Raw genomic sequence first — 21,394 nt, 5'->3', positions numbered from 1 at the left:
CAAAAAACAAACAAAAAAAAGAAAATTAAATATGGAGATGCTCCTTTATTTGTATGCATATTTAGATATTCACTTAGGTATTCCAGTTACTAATCATTGTAATTTAGTAGGTTATAGTTTTCAATTAAATGAAGGGATTTGTACATATTTTAAAATAGAACCTTGAGCATTCTTGGTAACTTTGAGATCATGTGCTAGGTAGGTGCTTTTCCATTGAGCCACATACGCAGCCCTCATCTTGGTCTTTTGAGGGAAACATTAGTTGGCCTAATAATTGTCTCTCTTTTTTTTGTAGTACTGGGGCACTGTGCTATTGAGCTACACCCTGATCCCCCCTTTAAATTTTGAGACAGATTCTTACTAGGTTACTGAGACTGGCTCAAACTTGGTTATTTTCAAGCCTCAGCCTCTTGAGTAGCTGGGATTACAAGTGTATGCAGCCATGCCTGAATTGGAAAGGTTGTTATTGATGGTCCAATATTTTCATCTTCAGAAGCTTGTAGAAAAGCTTTTATTTTTTAAAAAAATTTGAGACAGGGCCTCCCTAAGTTGCTAAGGCTGCCCTTGAAATTGCTTCCCCCTTAACTCATTTTCTGGATGGAGGAAAACGGACACTGAAATAAGTTAAATAACATACTTTTGCATGAACTATGCTACAGGAGGATCATAAGTTTGGGAGTTGGACTATAAATCCATATTCCTCTACTCAGAATGTTGGATTTTAGGGTAGTGGAATCTATGTGTATTTCTCCCTATCCATCTCTGTAATGTTTGGCAGAGTTGAAGATTAAACCAGGGAAGTTTAATATGATATCCAGCCCAAAGTAGGTATATGTGTTATTTATTTATTTATCTATTTAGTTATTTTTTGTAACAGGGATTGAATTCTGGGATACTCAACCACTGAGCCACACCCCCAGCCCTATTTTGTATTTTATTTAGAGACAGGACTGAGACTGGCTTTAAACCTGTGATCCTCTTGCCTCGGCCTACCAAGCTGCTGGGATTACCACGCTTAGCTATTTATAATTTTCTAATATGTAATTGAGTAAACATTATCACTTATCAGTTTGATAAGCTGTTTTCTAGACAAGATGTGCAAACATGAGCACAACTATATCAATTCTTTGTTTTCATGTAACTTCTAATGACTGAACAAATTTTGACACAGTGGCAAGTGCTGTGGTGAAAAGTAAAGTAGATCTAAGGGGTTATGGTGGAGCAGGTCATGTTGCTGTTACAGGAATGGTAGTTATAGAAGGCCTCACTGAACAGGTGACTTTAGAGCAGAAGCCTAAAGGAAGTGAAAGAACAAACCATATGTAGAAATAACACAGCTTTCCAGTTAGAGGAGATAGGAACTGTTACAAACACTGGTAGGTTTGAGGAACATCAAGAAACTAATGGAGCCCAAGTGCAGCATCTAAATCTGTAAAGAGTCAAAGTTGTTGCCAGGTGTGGTGGAGCATACCTCTAATTCCAGTGACTCCAGAGGCTGAAGCAGTAGGATCTAAAACTCCAGGTTAGTCTGGAAAACTTATGAAGACCTGGTCTCAAAATTAAAAAAATTAGGGCTTGTGTTGTAGCTCAGTGGTAGAGTGGTTGCCTAGTACGTGTGAAGCACTGGGTTTGATCCTTAGCACCACATTTAAAAAAAATAAAGGTATTATGTCTATCTACAACTAAAAAAAAAATTAAAAGACTGGGATGTAGTTTAGGGGTAGAATATCCCTCAATTTAATCCTCAGTGCTGCCCTTCCCTCTCACAAATAGTGAAGGTTGAGTTCATAGAGGGAATTAGAGTTACATGAAATCATTGCCTTAAAAACTCCCCTTCCTCCTAGCTGCTCTGGAGGCTGAGGCAGGAGGATCACAGATTTGAAGCCAGCCTCAGTAATTTAACAAGACTGTTGGCAACCTAGTAAGACCCTATCTCACAATGAAAAATAAAAAGGGCTGTGAATGTGGTTCAGTGGTTAAGCACCCCTGGGTTTAATCCCTGATACCCCAAAACCAAAAAACTCTGACCCTTCTTTGGTACTGGGGGTTGAACCCAGAGGTAATTTACACTGAATTAATCTCCAGCACTCTCCCTTTAAAATAAGTTTTGTTTTTTTAAATTGGTTGTATATGACAGTAGAACCCCAACCCTTTTTCTTATTTTGAGACAAGGCCTTCCTGAGGCTCACCTAATACTTTGTGATCCTTCTGCCTCAGCTTCCCAAGTTATGGTGGATACAGGCATGAATTACTGCTTCTGTCAACATTAAAACTTTGAGAAAAACTTTGTATTATAAGGGATAATCACTACTTGTTTTGCTGGTTTTCTGCCATTGACAATAGACTATAAAAAGAATATAATAGAGAATAGAAAATAGAATCATTATATGCTTTCATCTTAATTTTATTCTATAATGAACAAATAATGTAATTTGGGATTTTGCCCTATGAGGTTGTTTTTTTTTTCCTCCCCTACCCACACTTTTTTTTTTTTTTTTTTGGTTACTAGGAATTGAACCCAGGGGTGCTTTACCACTGAGCTACATCCCCAGCCTTTTTTTATTTTTAGATAGGATCTCAATAAGTTGATATGGCTGTCCTTGAATTTGCAATCTTTCTGCCTCAGCTTAAGTTGCTGGGATTATAAGCATGTGTGTCTTTTTTTTTTTTAAACCTCTCTTATTTATTTGCTTGCAGTAATGTAAATTGAACTATGGGTGTTAATACTTGCTAGGCAGATTTTCTACTGCTGAGCTATACCTCCAGCCCTGTTTTGATTTTTCTAAAAACTCTTTTCTTTTAAACTGTACTTTTGTTCTTTTTTAGATTGTGAATCGGCACGGTCCTGAGGCAGACAGGCATTTATTACGCTGCCTATTTTCTCATGTGGATTTCAGTGGCGATGGTAAAAGCAGTGGCAAAGATTTCCATCAGGTATTTGGGGTTACAGAGCTTATGTCCTCTTAGCTCTAATTGCAAATTGAATTATAGTTTTGAGCATAAAGTGCATAGCTAACAACATCTACAGAATAGCATCCAGAAAATAATCTCAGCCAGATGACTTAATGATGTTGGGTGAATTTCCCTTTTTCTGTCTGTCCCTTCTACCTGGGTGTAGAGCTAATTTAAATTAGGAAACTGGGGCCAGGGTTGTCTGAAGCAGGAATTTGAATGTCCTGCTTGACAAGTAAGTAATGAAGAGAGGATATCTCATGTCTTTGAGTCTCTTTAACTTGATTGTAAATCTTGCAAAAGTTTTATCATATTGTTTGTTTTACTAATCTCAAAGGATTCTATTTTGTGTATAGACTTTTTGCTAATAGACTTTATGAGGTTTTTTTAAAATATTTTTTTAGTTGTAGTTGGACACAATGCCTTTATTTTATTATTGTGGTGCTGAGGATTGAACCCAGCGCCTGGCACTTGCTAGGTGAGCCACGACCCCAGCCCCGACTTTATGAGTTTTAAAGAGCTGATTTTGATAATAATAATGTTTCTATTTTGATAACACTTTTTTGTGTGTTAGATGATGATTAGTGCTAATGAAAACTCACTTTTTATTTTTAAAGACTCAGTTTCTGATTCAGGAGTGTGCGTCGCTGATTACAAAGCCAAATTTTATTTCAACATTGTCCTATGCCATTGATAATCCATTGCACTATCAGAAGGTTGGTATTATTTTTATCTTTAGTAGTCTTAAGAATGACATCTCTTACTAGGCTTTCCTAATAAAAAGACTCTAAGCCTTGATTTTTTAAAAATATTATTTCTTAATTAATAATTTTTAAGTAGTTACTTTGAAGACTTTTGTACCTTTGTTATGAATTCAAGCCAGTTCACTTAATAAATAGGATCTTACTAACACGGGGTCATTTGAAGGCTTAAGCTTATCATTCCATAATTTTAGGATATGGCATATTATTTCTAGCAGCACCACAGGTTCTGTTGCTAGTATATATTGCCATAATTGTTTGCAGTGATAATTTTAAATCTTTTTGAAAATTAAGCTTTTTTTAAAAAAAATTTTTTCCCCTCCAGAGTTTAAAGCCTGCACCCCACTTATTTGCCCAGCTGAGTAAAGTTCTCAAGTTAAGCAAAGTACAAGAGGTAAGTGATTTAAGAAAAGTAGGCAAAATTAGAATTAAAAATAGCCATTTGACTCTTTGGTTAACATAAACCCCTTCTTGTTTCAGGTAATTTTTGGTCTTGCCCTCTTGAATTCTTCCAGCTCAGATCTCAGAGGTTTTGGTAAGTTGCTTTTACCGTAAGAGCAAGATGATTGTCAGATATAATTTTTGTGTCTGGAGAAAGTATATATATTTTTTAATTTGCTGATGCACCTTTATTTAATTTATTTGTTTATATGTGGTGCTAAAAATTGACCCCAGTGCATTATACATGCTAGGCAAGTGCTGTACCACTGAGCTATGACCTCAGCCCAAAAAATGTAAAATTACCCCTCAGTTCTTTTTTTTTGAGCAGGGTTACTGGGAAGTGAACTCAGGGTTGGTCAACCACTGATCCACATTTCCAACCCTATTTCATATTAAGAGAGTTGCTTAGTGTCTTGCTTTTTGTTGAGGTTGGCTTTGAATTTATAGTCCTCTCATCTCAGCTGCCTGTGCCACTGGGATTAGAGGTGTGCCATTGCACTCAGGTACCCTCAGTTCTTCTTCTTTTTTTTATCCAAGGTATTTAGTGTTTTATTTTTGATGATTTGCAAATGATCATGATAGAGATTTCCATCTTTATCAAATTTCAGTGAATCTCTAAAGAATATTTTTATTCTTTTTTTTTCTTCCCCTCAGTCCTTTTTAAAGATACAGTTCTATAGTGTTACTGTGTAACAGATCTCGGGAAACATTATCTTATAAAACTCCCCTGTCCCCAGCAAGCCCCTGGCCATTGATCCCTTTGTACCTGTTAACTATCTCTTAAATAGAGCTATGGAAGTGTTAGAGAGTTACAGAGTGAATTGGTTGAAATGACAAGGATATTACAGTGAACTAGGCCAGCCTCCACAACTCAGCAAGACTTTGTCTCAAAATAAGAAGTTGGTGAAAGAGAAGTATATTTAGATTTTATGTGGTTTTTTCCCCCCCATTGTGGTGCAGAAATAACCTGTGGTATTTTGTTTGTCTGACTTTTAGCTGCCCAGTTTATCAAACAGAAGCTTCCAGATCTTCTGCGTTCCTACATTGACGCAGACGTCAGTGGAAATCAAGAAGGTGGCTTCCAAGATATAGCAATAGAGGTCCTACACCTCCTCCTCTCCCATCTCCTCTTTGGGCAGAAGGGAGCCTTTGGAGTTGGACAGGAACAGATAGACGCTTTTCTCAAGACACTGCGCAGAGGTAAGGGGATCTTTGTAAACTATAGTAGATGATTTCCTTGGATGATCATGAATGTGTGAAAAAATCATGGTAGAATGAGTGAAGGCAATGATTCACTTTGTTGCATGTTTATAGGTTTTGAAAGAGGAAGAGATTATTTTCTAAATTAAAATATGGAAGCCTTAGAACTTCATTAAAGGAAAAGTATAAAATAAACATTACCACCAATAATCTTGTTACATAAGTACCAATCACAGATGAAACTTGGCATATTTACCTGTAGTCATTTTTTCCCCTTTAGGGAGACTATATTATTGAGACAGGTTGTTTTAGTTTAAAAAGTTTAAAATTCTCCCCCAGCCCCTCCACCCCTTTTCTTTTTTCTTTCTTTCTTTCTTTCTTTCTTTCTTTCTTTTCTTTTTTTTTTGAGACAGGGTCTCATAGTTGCTTAGGGTTTCACTAACTTGCTGAGGCTGACCTCAGAATTGTGATCCTCCTGCTTTAGCTACCTGAGTTGCTGGGATTACAGGTGTGTGCCCCTGTGCCTGGTGGTGGTCACTTTTGATATACCTATATTACTTCCTTTTCATACACAATTATTATTTTTGGCATTGTCATTCCAAGTTTATTCCTCATTCTGTTAACCTCACTTTAGAGAGAAAACTATTGAAAAACAAATCTGTGATGGAGCACTGACATCATTAATCTCTATAGGTTTTGTTTACTTGTAATGTTTATATAGTGTAATTTAAAGTTCATTAACTTTTTCAGTGAGGGGATGCTTTCTATTTTTGATGCAATAAACAAATTGATATACTAATTGTTTCTAGTGTCTGCCTTGTGCGGGGATTGATCATCCAATTGTAAAACTTAATATACAGGTTGTGAAGTAGTCAGTACATGCTGGAAACAACAAAAACTCAAAGCCTGCATATGGGCAATTTTTGTGATATAAAACAATTTAAATTCTGGAATTGGTGTGAAATCATAATTTGGGCTAGCAGGTTGAAAAAAATTAAACTTTATTTTGAATATGAACTTTGTGGAATATTTGGGTTTAGAAGAAGGCTTTGAGAGAGTAAAAGAGAATTGATGGTATTTCATCAGTATGGCAATTCTATGCTTTTTCTTCCCTCAGATTTTCCTCAAGAACGCTGTCCTGTGGTGCTTGCACCACTTTTATACCCTGAAAAACGGGACATTCTAATGGACAGGATCCTGCCTGATTCCGGAGGGGTTGCTAAAACCATGATGGAGAGCTCTTTGGCTGATTTCATGCAAGAAGTAGGCTATGGCTTTTGTGCAAGGTTGGTAGCAATACAAGTCAGACTTTTGATTATTCTTGTACCAAGCACAATGTTATTTTTTAATGCAAATTCCTTATATTGTCTTTTTTAAAAAAAATATATTTTGATTGATTTTTGATTCAATTTGTGGTGCTGGGGATTGAACCCAGGGCCTCATACATGCCGGGCAAGTGCTTTTTCCAAGTGGGCTATATCTCTTTCCCAAGTCCTTAGATTCTTTTTTTTGTTGTTGTTTCTTTCTTTGTTCTTTTTAGTTATGTGACAGTAGAATATATTTTGACATATTATACAAACATGGAGTACAACTTCCTTTTCTGGTTGTACGTGATGTGAAATTACATTGGTTGTGTATTCATGTGTGAACATAGGACAGTAATGTCTGATTTATTCTATTATCCTTCCTAATCCCATTCCTCTTCCCTTCTCTTCGTTCCCCCTTGTGTAATCCAAAGTACTTCTGTTCTTCCCTCCCCTTCCCTCATTGTGAGTTAGCATCCCCATATCAGAGAGACATTCAGCTTTGTTTTTTTGGGATTGTCTGATTTCACTTAGCATGATACTCTCTAGTTCTATCCATTTCTGGCAAATGCCATAATCTCATTTCTCTTTATGGCTGAGTAATATTCCATTGTGTATATATACCACATTTTCTTTGTTCGTTTATCTTAGATTCTTTAATGGTATCTCTCAAAATTTTTGCTTTTTTCTTTTTTTGACAGTACTAGAGATTAAACCGAAGACATACATAGTGTGTGCTAGTCAAGCACTGTGTTACTGAGTTAGTGATATTTCAAGCCCTTTTTCTCTCTCTCCTCTCCATACTGCAGATTGAACTCAGTCATTTACATGCCAGGCAAGTGTGTTTCCACTGAGCTACATCTACAGCCAGTTTTTAAATTTTATTTTTAGACAGGGTCTCCCTATGTTGCCAAGAATAACCTTGAACTTATGAATAACCTTCTGCCTTAGCCTTTCAGCTAGGATCACAGGTGTGTGATACTATGTCCAGCTCTTTGCTTATAAACTTTGATCTTCAACATATTAGTATTGGATCTAGCTATAAACATTCTCAGGGCTATCCCTACCAGTTTCTCAAATTTAGGAATTGGAGGCTTATTCGTTTATTTGTTTGGGCTTTTTTTTTTTTTTTTTTTTTGTATCAGGGATTGAACTCCAGAGTACTCAACCACTGAGCCACATCCCCAGCCCTATTTTGTATTTTATTTAGAGACAGGGTCTCACCAAGTTGCTCAGCGCCTCACCATTGCTGGTTTTGCACTTGCGATCTTCCTGTCATAGCCTCCCAAGCCACTGGGATTATAGGCATGTGCCGCTGTACCCGGCTTTTTATTGTTGTTGTTGTGGGGGGGGGGCAGGTGGGTAACTGGGACTTAATCCAGGGGTGCTTTGTTACTGAGCTACATCCCAAATCCTTTGTATTTTTTATTTTGAGACAGAGTCTCATTAAGTTGCTGTACTTAAGCTTGCAATTCTCCTGTCTCAGCCTGTGCAGTTGCTGTGATAACAGGCATGTGCCACCGTGCCTGGCTCCTGAATCCAAGGTTCTCAGCCTAGTTATTAGAGTAAGCATATTTTAACTTTTGGAGAGTAAGAGAAAGTTAGGTCAGTGTTAGGGAACTTTGCCCTTAGTGCCTAATTTTCTCCTCCCCATTCCTCAGCTTTCTCATCATGTCTTCATTTCTTGTCAGCTTTCTTTCATAACAGTGCCACTACCTCCTCTGGCAGTACTGGGGATTGAACCCAGGGACCAACCATCTGCTCTAACACTTGAGTGTCAGTGTGACTCCTGGCCCATTTTAATTTGATTTATTTTGAGGCAGCGTCTTGTTAGGTTGCCTAGAGTGACCTTGACCTCTTGATCCTCATCCTTCTTCCTTCACAAGTAGTTCGAATTATAGGTATATGCTATCTCATCTGGCTTTTCCTCCTGCTTTGTACTTTTATTTTATTTTTTCCTATAATAATGATTCAGCCCAGGGACATTCTATCTCTGAGCTATATCCTCAGCAGTTTTTATTTTCTTATTTTGAGACAGGGTCTTGCTAAGTTGCCTAGGCTATCCTCCAACTTTGCAAACCTCCTTCCTCAGTGGCTGGGGTTACACGTGTGATCCACTGTGCCTAGTTATACCCTTTACATTTCTGTTTTCCTTACCTGTCAGGGTACCAAAGGAAATTTTTAATACATTATTAGTAGCACTAGTAGCACTTAGATCTTTGATATAGTGGACTGTTAATGTTTTTTCTGAGAGGAAGTTATTTTTATTTTTATACTGGAGATTTAACCCAGGGATGCTTTACCCCTGAGCTACATCCCAGCCCTTTTTAATTTTTGTTTTTGAGACAGATTCTTGTTGCGTTGCTGAGGCTGGAGTCAAATTTGTAGTCCTGCCTCATCCTCCCAAGTCAATGGGATTACAGGCATGTGCCACCACACCTAGCACTTTTAAGTATAACTGTTAATGTTTCAAAAGCTGTTATATAAACTCACTTCCACTTATATTTGAAAAAATGAATTTATAAGTTTTAGGCATATGTACTCACTTTAATTTTTTCTAATTAACTTTCAAGATGCAAAGATCTAGGATGTATTTGCAAGGCTTTTTACATATCAATAATCAAATTCACCTTCAGTGTAGAAATGACTTTTGATTTATACTGAAATTAGAAGATGCGTTAATTTCTTTGAGAAAAACCATTACTCTTGTCTATTTTCTTCAACTTCTTTACATTTTTGCCATTTTCTCATTTAAGTAGGAGATTATTATGTTTCTGAATATATAAAGGTAATAAGAAATGGATTCATTAATCTGCCTCTAAAAACTGGTGATCCTCACCCAAGTGTTTGAATTTGTGTGTGTGTGTGGGGGGGTGGGTAATGGGGATTGAATCCAGGGCCTGGTGCATGCTAGACAGGTGCTCTGCCACTGAACCACATCCCAGTCCAAGGACTCATTTATTAACTGTATTTCTTAATATTTTGGTTTTTGAGGTTGGTAGCATTTTAAATTTATATTTCTGTTTCAGTATTGAAGAATGTCGCAATATAATCATGCAGTTTGGTGTTCGGGAGGTCACAGCTGCCCAGGTTGCAAGGGTTTTAGGAATGATGGCTCGAACTCATTCAGGATTAACAGATGGTATTCCATTACAGGTTTGTTGAGTTTAGCTACTTTATTTAAGTGGGTTAATGTCCTGTTCTCTTTATTTTGTTGATTAAATTATAGTGTGATTAGATAGTTGGATAGTTGGATTTATTTAATGAAGTTTTACTTCTACAGAGTATCTCTGCACCTGGCAGTGGGATCTGGAGTGATGGGAAAGATAAAAGTGATGGAGCTCAGGCACACACATGGAATGTGGAAGTCTTGATTGATGTTCTTAAAGAACTGGTAGGTACATGTAATGAGTTTTTTTGATTTATTAATATTATATATTTTATTTATTAAAAAAAAGTAAGTTTTTACAAATTCCAACTGAAGAAGAGCAGCAGTGTGCTGTAATTCTCTTACTTTATAGCTTCAAAAAATAGTGATGCAGGCTGGGGTTGTAGCTCAGAGAGAGTGCTTGCCTAGCATGTTTGAGGTACTGGGTTTAATCCTTAGCACCACATAAAAAATAGATAAATAAAATTAAGGTGTTGTGTCTATCTACAACTAAAAAAAAAAATTTTTTTTTTTAAATAATGATGCAAGCTATGTTGGCACACACCTGTAATCTGAACGATTTGGGAGACCAAAACAGGAAGATAGTCAGTTTTAGGCCAGTCTTAGCATCTTAGACCCTGTCTTATCTTAAACTTTTTAATGGTACTGGGCATTGAACCCAGAGTTTTATTCATGGTAGGCAAATGCTCTACCACTGAACTATATCCATAACCTCTTTTCTTTTAAAATACTTTTGTTTGTTTTTTTGTATATATATATATATATATATATATATATATATATATTTTTTTTTAGTTTTAGTTGGACACAATATCTTTATTTTTAAGTGGTGCTGAGGATTGAACCCAGTGCCTCACCTGTGCAAGACGGTTGCTCTACCACTGAGCTACAGCCCCAGCCCCTGTTTTTACTTTTTATAAGAATATTTTTTTTAGCCGGGTGCAATGGCACATGTGCAATCTCTAATTGACACTGAATAACAGTACAGACTTTTAATTTTACCATAAGCTTTAAACTAGATTACTTTTTCCATGGTATTTATGCCTGTAGCATTATTCAACACATGATCTATTATAGAATTCTCAATATAATATACACACTCCAACCCCTATGTTAACCACTTCTTCAAGTATCTATTAATATTTCTCATTGCTATAATAATTCTAATCACATGTAATAATCTGTTCCAACTTTTAATTGGATGAGAGGAAGTAGGTATATATCATTCTTACTGATTGGTTGATGGTACAGTCCAACAAGCGCTAATATGGCAGCCTTACAGGCCATTTTATATAACCGAATTGGAGATATGGATTTGTTTTAGCTATAACATGATTCCTCCTAAACTCAAACTCATGAGAATTCCAACAATTATTCATAATAGATACCACTCTACTTCGTCTCCTGGGCTTATTTCTAACAGCAATGGGAAAATCAGCCCATTTTGGCCTGCACCCTTGACTCCCTTCTGCTATAGAAAGCCCAACCCCTATATCAGCCCTACTGCACTCTAGTATCATAGTTGTAGTAGGAATTCTTAGAGTTGGTTTTTATCCACTAATAGAGAATAATAAAAAGTATACAAATTCTTGCCCTATGTTTAGGAGCTATCCCCACTCTATTTACTACCATCCGTGCCCTTACCCAAAATGATATTTAAAAAAAAAAATTATTGCATTTTCTACCTCAAGCTAACTGGGACTAATGATAGTTACCATTGATATTAACCAACCTTCATATCCGTACTCATTCTTTAAAGCCATATTATTTATGTGCTCTGGCTCAATCATCCACAACCTAAACTATGAACAAGATATCCATAAAACAGGAGGACTGTATAAGGCTCTATCATTTACTTCTTCCTAACTCATTATTGGAAGCCTTGCATTAATAGGCACATCTTTCCTAACTGGATTTTACTCCAAAGACTTCATTATAGAATCCGCAAACATGTCATATACCAACACCTGAGCCCTAGCCATCACACTCATTGCCAACAGCACGCATATCATTTTCTTTGCTCTAATAGGATAATCTCAATTTTCAACACTAATCTCTATTAATGAAAACAAAACAACCCACAATTAATTAATTATATCAAAAGCCTTTTAATCGGCAGCATTTTTTGCAGGATTTTTCCTATCATATAATATCCCTCCCATAAATACACCAATTCTAACCATGCCTTTGTACTTAAAAATTATAGCACTACTAATCACCATTCTAGGATTCATAATCACTATATAGCTAAATCAACTAACCCTAAATCTAAAAACTAAGTTCTACTCCAATATATCTTATTTCTCTAACCTGTTAGGTTACTTTCCCATTACCACACACCGTTTATACCCCCATTTAAACCTTATCACAAGCCACTATAATCACAGTGGCTCAGGAGGCTGAAGTAGGAAGATCAGGAGTTCAAAGTTTCAACAAAAAGCAAGGCACTCAGCAACTCAGTGAGACCCTGTCTCAAAACGAAATATGAAATAGGGCTGGGGATGTGTCTCAGTAGTAAAGTGCCCCTGAGTTCAATTCCTGATACCAAAAAAAAAAAAAAACCTTTTTAAAAATGATACTTTATATTTATTTTTTGAACCCAGAGGTACTGTGCCTCAGATTACATACCCCGTCTTTTAAATTTTTTAATTTTTATGTTACCTGGGATTGAACCCACTGAGTCACAACCCCAGCCCTGAGTTGCTTAGGACCTTGCCAGGTTGCTGAGGCTGGCTTTGAACTTGTGATCCTTCTGCCTCAGCCTCTTGAACTGCTGAGATTATAGGCATGTGACACCACACCCAGTCCCCCCTACCTGTTGGGTGTTTTTTTGTTTGTTTGTTTTGTTTGGAGACACCATCTTGCTAAACTGCTTAGGGCCTTGCTAAGTTGTTGAGGCTGACATTGAACTTGAAATCCTCCTGCCTTAGTCTCCAGAGTCACTGGGAGTAAAGGTGTGCACTGCTGCTTTTTTCCTTTATGTATTTAATTGTAAGATGATAATGCACCATAAATATTACTCTGTATTAATGAGTACCTTTGTGTGATGTATTCTGTTTTGAAACTTTTTAAGAGCTTGTGGAGGTCTTTCAAATATTTTCAATCCTACAATATTTTTTCTTGTGTGTGTATATCTGTCTGCCTGTCTGTGTGTGCCATGGTGGGTATCAAGACCAGGGCCTCTAACATGCTAAGAACATGCTGTATCACTGAGCTACACCCCAGCCAAATTCAATTTCAGATTTTACTTAACCCTTTATTTCATGAATGTTTGCACACATTAAACTTTGGAATGCTTTTTTATTTATTAGAACCCGAGTTTGAACTTCAAGGAAGTAACTTATGAACTGGACCATCCTGGATTTCAAATTCGTGACAGTAAAGGACTTCATAATGTGGTTTATGGCATTCAAAGGGGTTTGGGTATGGAAGTATTCCCAGTTGATTTCATATATAGACCTTGGAAACATGCGGAAGGCCAGGTAAGTGAACGGTGTTTAACTGTAGAAGAAGAAGAAAAAAATCATTGCTATTGTATCTCTACCTGTTGATTGATAAGGAGTATTTGTTTTGCATAGCTTAGAAAAGCAGGTATCATCATAAATATTGAAGAAATGGTAGTTTATTATAATCCTTTGAGGTTTTGAAATCAAGCTGCTTTCTGAGTAGTTTAATAATGTTGGTCTTCAAGATCATCTCATTTTGTACCTTTGGTCTTTCTGAATTGCCTGTTTTTTTAAAATGACCCATTATTATTATTATTATTATTATTATTATTATTGTTACAGATGAACAGCATGCCTTCATTTTATTTAATTATTTTTATGTGGTGCTGAGGATGGAACCCAATACCTTACACATGTCAGGCAAGCACTCTGCCACTGAGCCCCAGCCCTATTGCCCTTTTTTTGAGGGCAAATAATTAAGGTTTTTAATTGGAAATGTCTAATAACCCTGAGGTTATCTTAAGGAAAATATTTAAAATTTTTATAGCATTCACAATCATATTTGGTAGTTAGGAGTCTCTTTATTTTTGTTTCAGCTATCCTTCATTCAGCATTCCCTGATAAATCCAGAGATTTTCTGTTTTGCTGACTATCCTTGTCATACTGTTGCCACTGATATTTTGAAAGCACCACCAGAGGATGACAATCGTGAAATTGCCACATGGTAAATATTCTCAGCTCCCTTATCTTTAAAGGGTCACTTGTGTTTTTTTTTTTTTTTTTTTAATATAATCCTAACAGTAAGCAAGTATGTAGTTAATAGAATTAAATTAAAACAGTGTTTTTTGGGCTGGGGATGTGGCTCAAGCGGTAGCGCGCTCGCCTGGCATGCGTGCGGCCCGGGTTCGATCCTTAGCACCACATACCAAAAAAGATGTTGTGTCCGCCGAGAACTAAAAAATAAATATTCAAAAAAAAAAAAAAAAAAAAAAAAAAAAAAAAAAAAAAAAAAACAGTGTTTTTAGGAGCCTACTTAAGTCTTTGTAGAGGGTGTCAGTGGATAAAATTCTTTAGTTCTCCTTCTTACTAGTTACATCTCTATTTTTATAAGGTCTGCCATTAGACATTTTCTAAAGCATCAGATATTTAGAACTATCAAATACTAGAAGGAGGTTTGTGATTCTCCCTTGGTGTTAGAAGCTTATTCTTCTGTGTAGATTTGCTTGCTTGCTTTCTTTTGTAAGTTGCTCAAGATGGCCAATTTATACAGCCTTCTACTTCCAGTCCTATTATCTAGTTTTCTAAGTTCTAGTTCTAAATTTCTGAGGGAATCTGACTCTAAAACAAACTCTGAATTAGGTTCCTTGAGGTTCTCTTTGTCCAGAAATTCCTCAGGGAATCAGATAAGGATGGTGAAAGTACTTCTACATTGTTGAAATCATTCATGGCTTCAGGGAGGGGACATGACCTGGGTTATTCCAGAGGCACCTGCTTCAATGTTTCTTCAGATGATTTGTAACTGTAACCAGCTCCCTATATCTATGGGTTCTATATCTGTCATTCAATAAATTGATGATTGAAAATATTTGGAAAGCAAACATTGTTTCTGTACTGCATAAGGATAGACTTCTTGTGATTTTTCTGAGCCATATAGTAATAAAGTTATTTACATGATGTTTGCAGTTTAGCAGGTTTTACAAGTAAAGTAGAGACTATGTAAAGTTTTTTGGGGGATCTAGGTAGGTTTGTCGCTCCCCACCCCCTGCCGTACTAGGGATTGAACCCTTAGGTGCTTTCTTGTATTTCATTTACAGACAGGGTCACGCTGAGTTTCTTAGGGCTGTGCTAAGTTGCCGAGGGTGGCTTTGAATTCAGGATCCTCCTGCCTCAGCCTCTTGAGCCCCTGGGATTATGGCGTGTGCCACCGCACCCAGCTGGTTTTACTCTAAAGTCTCAATAGTCAACATCTTACATCTTCGACTTTGCTTGCCACATTGATCTCTGTAGTAGCCACTTAATTCTGGTAGTACAAGAAATAACATGGTTGTGGCCAAAGTATTATTTTTAAAACAGTCTATGGGTGGGATTTCCCTTTTGAATATTGTTTACAACCCTGGTTCTGATAAATTGACCCTTACAATTATTTACTCTTCTTCCAAGTACAAGCTATAACATTGGATTTACAAGCTGGTTGTTCTTTTTCCTGTTAATCTTAATGTGTGTAGTAGTATTTCTTCATTTTAACAGATAGACCTCTTCAATTTTTGTAAGACTTAAAAGGCATGATCACAATTGAACAAGTAATAATTCCTTAATATAGCTATTAGATTTAGGTTTCCCTCATTGGCTCAAAAATGTCTTTTACAGTTTCTGTGAGAATCCATACAAAGGTGATATAGTGTCTTTAATTTCACAAGCCTGTTTCTCTTTCCCTGCCTCGCCTCTCCCCTCTCCTATGCCCCCTCCCTCTCATGATTTATTTTTTTTATTGCTAATACATCCTTTATCCTCTAGTCTGTCCTGTGTTTCCTCATGGTGTTCAGTTTGTTTCTTTATCCTCATATCTATCATGTACTCTAAGGGTAAATTTAGATCTTCAGACTTGATTTAAGTCAACCAGGCCAGGTGCAGTGGCACATATCTATAATCCTAGTAACTTGGGAAGTTGAGACAAGAGGATTCTAAGTTTAAGCCCAGCCTTAGTAAGTTAGTAAGACCCTGATTGTCCCTAATGAAAAGATGAAAAGAGCTAGGATATAACTCAGGCCAGCCTCAGTAATTTCATGAGACCCTGTCTCTAAAGAAAAAACAAAAAGGGTTAGATATGTAACTCAGTGGGGATGGTAAAACACTCCTGGGCTCTATCCCCATTACTGCCCCCTCCCCCCGCAAAAAAAAAGCCCAAAACAATATAATAATAATAAATCAACCAGATTGAACTTTGGGCCAGGAAACATTCATGGTAGGCATTATAGGCTTCAAACTTGGCCTCACACCAGAAGTTCACACTTTCTTAAAATTTTGCATTACCAGAGTGATGTCTGTATTTTTTGTGGAATTTTTCTTGTGCTTTGTGATTTGTTTGTACCAGGGATTGAACACAGATAGACTTAACCCCTGAGACACATCCTCAGCCTTTTTTATTTTGAGACAGGATCTCACTAACTTGCTTAGGCTGGCTTTAAACTTGAGATCCTCCTGCCTCAGCCTCCCAAGTAACTGAGATTTCAGGCATGTGCCACTGTGCCTGGCTAATTTGTTTCTTTTACTTCACCCTAATCGTAAAAATTTCTCTTAGGCTTGGAGGATCTGTGGTTATGTTCATCCTGTTCTTCATCAGTTATTGCCTTTTATTTATTTTTTAATTTTTAAAATATTTATTCTTTTAGTTTTCGGCGGACACAACACCTTTGTTGGTATGTGGTGCTGAGGAACCCTGGGCCGCATGCATGCCAGGCGAGCGCGCTACCGCTTGAGCCACATCCCCAGCCCCAGTTATTGCCTTTTAATGATTATGGCTTTTACTTTTCTTGGTTGGTGCTGGGAATTTAATCCAGGGCTTCCTGCAGGCTAGGCAGGTACTCTACCACTGAGCTATATCCCCATCCCCAAATAGCACATATTTTTGAGATAAACAGAAATATTTTAAGTATTTCTCAAATATTAAAGCATGCCAGCAGTTTGCTTTTGTTTTGGTGGCTGGTATCACTTATTTTCAAGTATATATGGGGCTGGGGTGAGGTTATGTGGTCAAGCTTAAATAGCATATGTGGGGCCCTGGGTTTGATCCTCGGCACTAGAAAAAGAAAAGAAGAAGAAAATGAGTATTGTAGGCTTTATATTTTCTTTGAAAAAGTATCTTTCTTTCATTTTTGTTAGGAAGAGCTTGGATTTGATTGAATCTCTATTGAGGCTTGCAGAGGTTGGGCAGTATGAGCAAGTCAAACAGCTCTTCAGCTTCCCTATCAAACACTGTCCAGACATGCTGGTATTGGCCTTACTACAAATCAACACTTCCTGGCATACCTTGCGCCATGAACTCATCTCCACTCTGATGCCAATTTTCCTTGGAAACCATCCTAACTCTGCCATTATTCTGCACTATGCGTGGCATGGGCAGGTAAGACATGACAGTTTGCTCATCATTTCTTCATCTAAGTAATTGATATTCTTTGAAATCTTGAAGGATTTTCAGTAGACAAATTCATTATTAATTTTTGAGTTAGTATAAGATTCTGATGAAATCATAATGCCCTAAAATGTGTTGTATCTTTTAGGATCATGTTGGCCTTAAAATATTCCAAAAAGCAGAGAAATAAAGATAATTTTATTTTATTTATTTTTTTTATATTTTTATTTATTTATTTTTTTTAAAGAGAGAGTGAGAGAGGAGACAGAGAGAGAGAGAGAGAGAATTTTTTTTAATATTTATTTTTCAGTTCTCGGCGGACACAACATCTTTGTTGGTATGTGGTGCTGAGGATCGAACCCGGGCCGCACGCATGCCAGGCGAGCGCGCTACCGCTTGAGCCACATCCCCAGCCCAATATAAAGATAATTTTAAAAAATTGAATATTAAAGCACTCTTTTGCTGGAGCACCAATATCCTTTTATTTCATTTTTGGCACTGCAGATCAAACTCAGGGCCACTGAACTGTGTTCCTAGTGCATCCCCTGTCGCCCTCCCTTGAAGGGGGTTAGATACCAGGAATTGATCCTGAGGGTACTGAAGCCACATCTCTATCCCTTTTTATTATTTTGAACCAGGGTCTCATTAAGTTATTTACAGCCTCATTAAGTTGCTGAGGCTGACTTAGAACCTGAGATTCTTCTGCCTCAGCTTCCCAAGCTGCTGGGATTATAGGAATGTGCTACTACATCCAGCACCTAGCCCTTTAAAAAATTTTTTTTGTTCTTTAAATTTCTACTTGATTGCCCAGGCTGACCTTGAACTTGTGCTACCCTTGCCTCAGCCTCCCTACTAGCTAGGCTTACATATATGCTATCCATGCCTGGCTATATCTATTGTTTCTTCTTAATAACATTTTTAATGTGAAAAATATAGAAATTTTTAAGAAAATATAGTCACTTTCTCCCTATGCAACTCCTCTTAGTGGCTTAAAATTATTCTTATATTAGTTTATATTACATAGAAGCATATTAAAAATTAAATCTATAAGAAAGCTCTTTAAAAGAAATGAAAAATATTAGCTGTTTCATGCTAGTTACTCCTCCATCTCCAGAGACTTAATTCATATGGGAGACTTACTTTACAAAATGTTTAGCCAACATTAAAACCAAGCATTTACAGCACAGAACTTTTCCTGATTTTTTTCATAGTTCTGAGGTGAAAAGGGTGCAGGTTGAAAGGAGCTGTCTCTCTTCAGTCCTGGTTCAGTGTTTGTTCTAGTTGGAAGATTTGCTACCCTGGAACTATTAATAGAATATTATGATTTGGATATAGTAATTGTAAGTGCCTTGTTGTGGCTTCTATGAGAACATTTCAAATGAGGACGAACTGTTTTATTTCCATCTTCAGCTGCTAGTCTATTTTTTTTTTTATTAATTTGGTATTAGGGATTGAACCCAGGGTGCTTAACCACAGAGCTCAGTCTTTTGTATATTTTATTTAGAGAAAAGGTCTCACTGAGATGATTAGGGCCTCACCAAGTTGCCAAGGTTGGCCTTGAACTCCCAATCCTCCTGACTCTGCCTACCAAGCTGCTGGGATTATAGGTGTGCCCCACCATACCTGGCTTAGCTGCTAGTCTTTAGGTTGTTTTTTCATTTTGGCTCTTTCAGGGATAGAAGTCAAGGTCTTGCACATGTTTGGCAAGCACGCTACTAGTGATCTTTTAGGTCAGTTCTGAAAGCAAGCCTATTTGTGGGTTAAAAAAGAAATTGACTGGCCATGGGGACACATGCCTGTAATCACTGTGGCTCAAGAGGTTGAGTGAGGAGAATTTCGAGTTCAAACCAGCCTCAGCAAAAGTGAGGCACTGAGGAACTCAGCGAGACCTTGTCTCTAAATAAAAATACAAAATAGGGATGGGGATGTGGCTCAGTGGTCAAGTGCCTCTGTATCAAAAAAGAAAGAAATAAATTGAATGATTACTACGAAATGAACATGCTTGAGTTGGTTGTGGTAGTGTACCCTATAATCCCAGTGACTTGGGATAGCAGTGACTTAGGATAGCAAGTTTGAGGCCAGCCTCATCAAATTAGCAAGGCTGTTAGCAAGTGTATATAATTATCACTTCCCAAAATACTGATACAGCACTATATGATTCAACATGAAAGGTAGTTTCTTTATAAACTATTCTTATTTTTATTTACAGACTGGTGATTTGTAGCTTTCCTTAATTTTGTATGGGAGTACTAGGGAGTGAACTTAGGGGTTCAGTTTAGTTTTACTCATCTTCAGCTTTTTTTTTTTTTTTTTTCTTTGAGATAGGGTCTTGCTAAGTTGCAGAGGCTGGCTTCAAACTTGACATCCTTCTGTCTTAGCTTCCCAAGTTGCTGGGATTATAGGCATGTGCCACCATGCCCTCTTTATAGCTTAATTTTAAGGAATTAATAATTTTGGTGCACATGTTCATTCCATATTACATAATATGATTTTGTGTTTGAAAATGGATAAGCAGACTTATAGATGCATGTAATTTTGTTGAATGATTAAAAACTTGGTTTCGGAGCCATTTAGGAGAAAATAACTTTGCTTTCCCCTAAACAATGTTAATATAAATTGTATGGTGTTTGAGGCCTGAACTTAGTGTTTGTACTGATACATCTGAGTTTTACCTAAGGATAACAAGAAAATGTATACCACCTATCAAAATGGATAGCAATTTATCTATTTACTTTTCTTCCTTCTTTCTTAGGGACAGTCTCCCTCAATTCGCCAACTCATTATGCATGCAATGGCAGAATGGTACATGAGAGGGGAGCAGTATGACCAGGCCAAATTGTCTCGAATACTTGATGTGGCCCAGGACTTGAAGGTGATTTCAGAATGAAATTGATTTATTCATTAATGATTTGAAAAGCTATAGATTCTTAAGGAACAATTTATATGTAACTAGGTCTTGGATAGAATGAGTTGATATAGAATTTTGCCTTTATATTCAAAGGGATAGGAAAGAGTAAATGTTCTAGTAAATGTGTTCACTTATTTTTTATTTGTCCTCTGCATATTGCAAGGCTGTTAGCAAGTGGTAATTAAAGTTCTTTCATAAGTAATCCATGAAGTGTAATTTTGGAGAAACTATTTGTTTGTTCTCTTTAGCTAATTTATTAGTCAATAATATCTAAGAAATAGTCTGACTAAATGTCATTATTCATTTAGTACATTAGTAAAGGGGATTTTGTTATGTTAGTCTAAACCTGCATTTAGATTTTAAAAATGATTAAAGATTATTATTCAAGCTTTGAGTCTTACTTTGTTCTAGGTTTAATTATTTGTAAAAACACAGGGTAAAATTTATTTTGAAGGTAGAGTCATGAGTTGACCTTTCAGATATCTTATTTTAAGTTAAGGCTGTTACCACTGAATTTATTAAATCGTGAACTCCCTTGTCTCACTGCCTTGCACGGTGACCAGGGAAATATTAGCAGTATGTTTTATTTAGACTTGTGTGCAAAAAGCAGAATATAGAAAGTAGGCTACAGGAATAATTACTTATTGCTTGACTTGGCATTTCAATTATTCTTTTTTCTTTAGGCCTTGTCTATGCTGCTAAATGGTACTCCATTTGCCTTTGTTATTGACCTTGCTGCACTAGCTTCACGTCGTGAATACCTCAAACTTGACAAGTGGCTCACAGATAAAATTCGGGAACATGGGGTAAGCAGGTTTTATGCATTTATTTCTTCTTTGAAATTTGGTGACTAAAATGGCTAAAGAAACAAGATTTCTTTTTGTTTTTTAAGCGGTGGTAGGAATTGAACCCATGTCTTGGTGCAGGCTAGGCAAGTAAGTGCTCTACTAGTGAGCTACTTATCTGACTCCAAGAATCAGCTTTATAAGATGGCAACTAAAATGTCATTTATTCTAGATTTTAGTCATATCTCTTAATTATTGTTAATGTGAAAGAAATAAGATCAATTTTAAATAAACTGAGA

General features: G+C 36.7%; 1 protein-coding gene across 9 annotated transcripts in view; it reads left to right on the top strand.

The window, feature by feature from the left end:
• The window catches only part of Cnot1 (CCR4-NOT transcription complex subunit 1), an 83,415-nt gene that overhangs the window by 20,825 nt on the left and 41,196 nt on the right, over positions 1 to 21,394 (top strand). For all 9 annotated transcript variants that reach the window (XM_077793094.1, XM_026395662.2, XM_026395659.2 and 6 more), the window contains 13 exons: positions 2,827 to 2,934; positions 3,570 to 3,668; positions 4,039 to 4,107; positions 4,194 to 4,248; positions 5,151 to 5,354; positions 6,472 to 6,640; positions 9,688 to 9,814; positions 9,942 to 10,052; positions 13,139 to 13,309; positions 13,870 to 13,997; positions 17,153 to 17,393; positions 20,155 to 20,274; positions 20,994 to 21,116. In XM_077793094.1, the coding sequence (XP_077649220.1) occupies positions 2,827 to 2,934; positions 3,570 to 3,668; positions 4,039 to 4,107; positions 4,194 to 4,248; positions 5,151 to 5,354; positions 6,472 to 6,640; positions 9,688 to 9,814; positions 9,942 to 10,052; positions 13,139 to 13,309; positions 13,870 to 13,997; positions 17,153 to 17,393; positions 20,155 to 20,274; positions 20,994 to 21,116 (1,725 nt within the window). The remainder of the gene's footprint in view (positions 1 to 2,826; positions 2,935 to 3,569; positions 3,669 to 4,038; positions 4,108 to 4,193; positions 4,249 to 5,150; positions 5,355 to 6,471; positions 6,641 to 9,687; positions 9,815 to 9,941; positions 10,053 to 13,138; positions 13,310 to 13,869; positions 13,998 to 17,152; positions 17,394 to 20,154; positions 20,275 to 20,993; positions 21,117 to 21,394) is intronic.

Source organism: Urocitellus parryii, chromosome 15 (assembly GCF_045843805.1).
Source record: "Urocitellus parryii isolate mUroPar1 chromosome 15, mUroPar1.hap1, whole genome shotgun sequence".
Taxonomy (NCBI): Eukaryota; Metazoa; Chordata; class Mammalia; order Rodentia; family Sciuridae; genus Urocitellus; species Urocitellus parryii.
The sequence above is the reverse complement of the archived record's forward strand: the minus strand, read 5'-3'. Positions and strand labels throughout refer to the sequence as shown.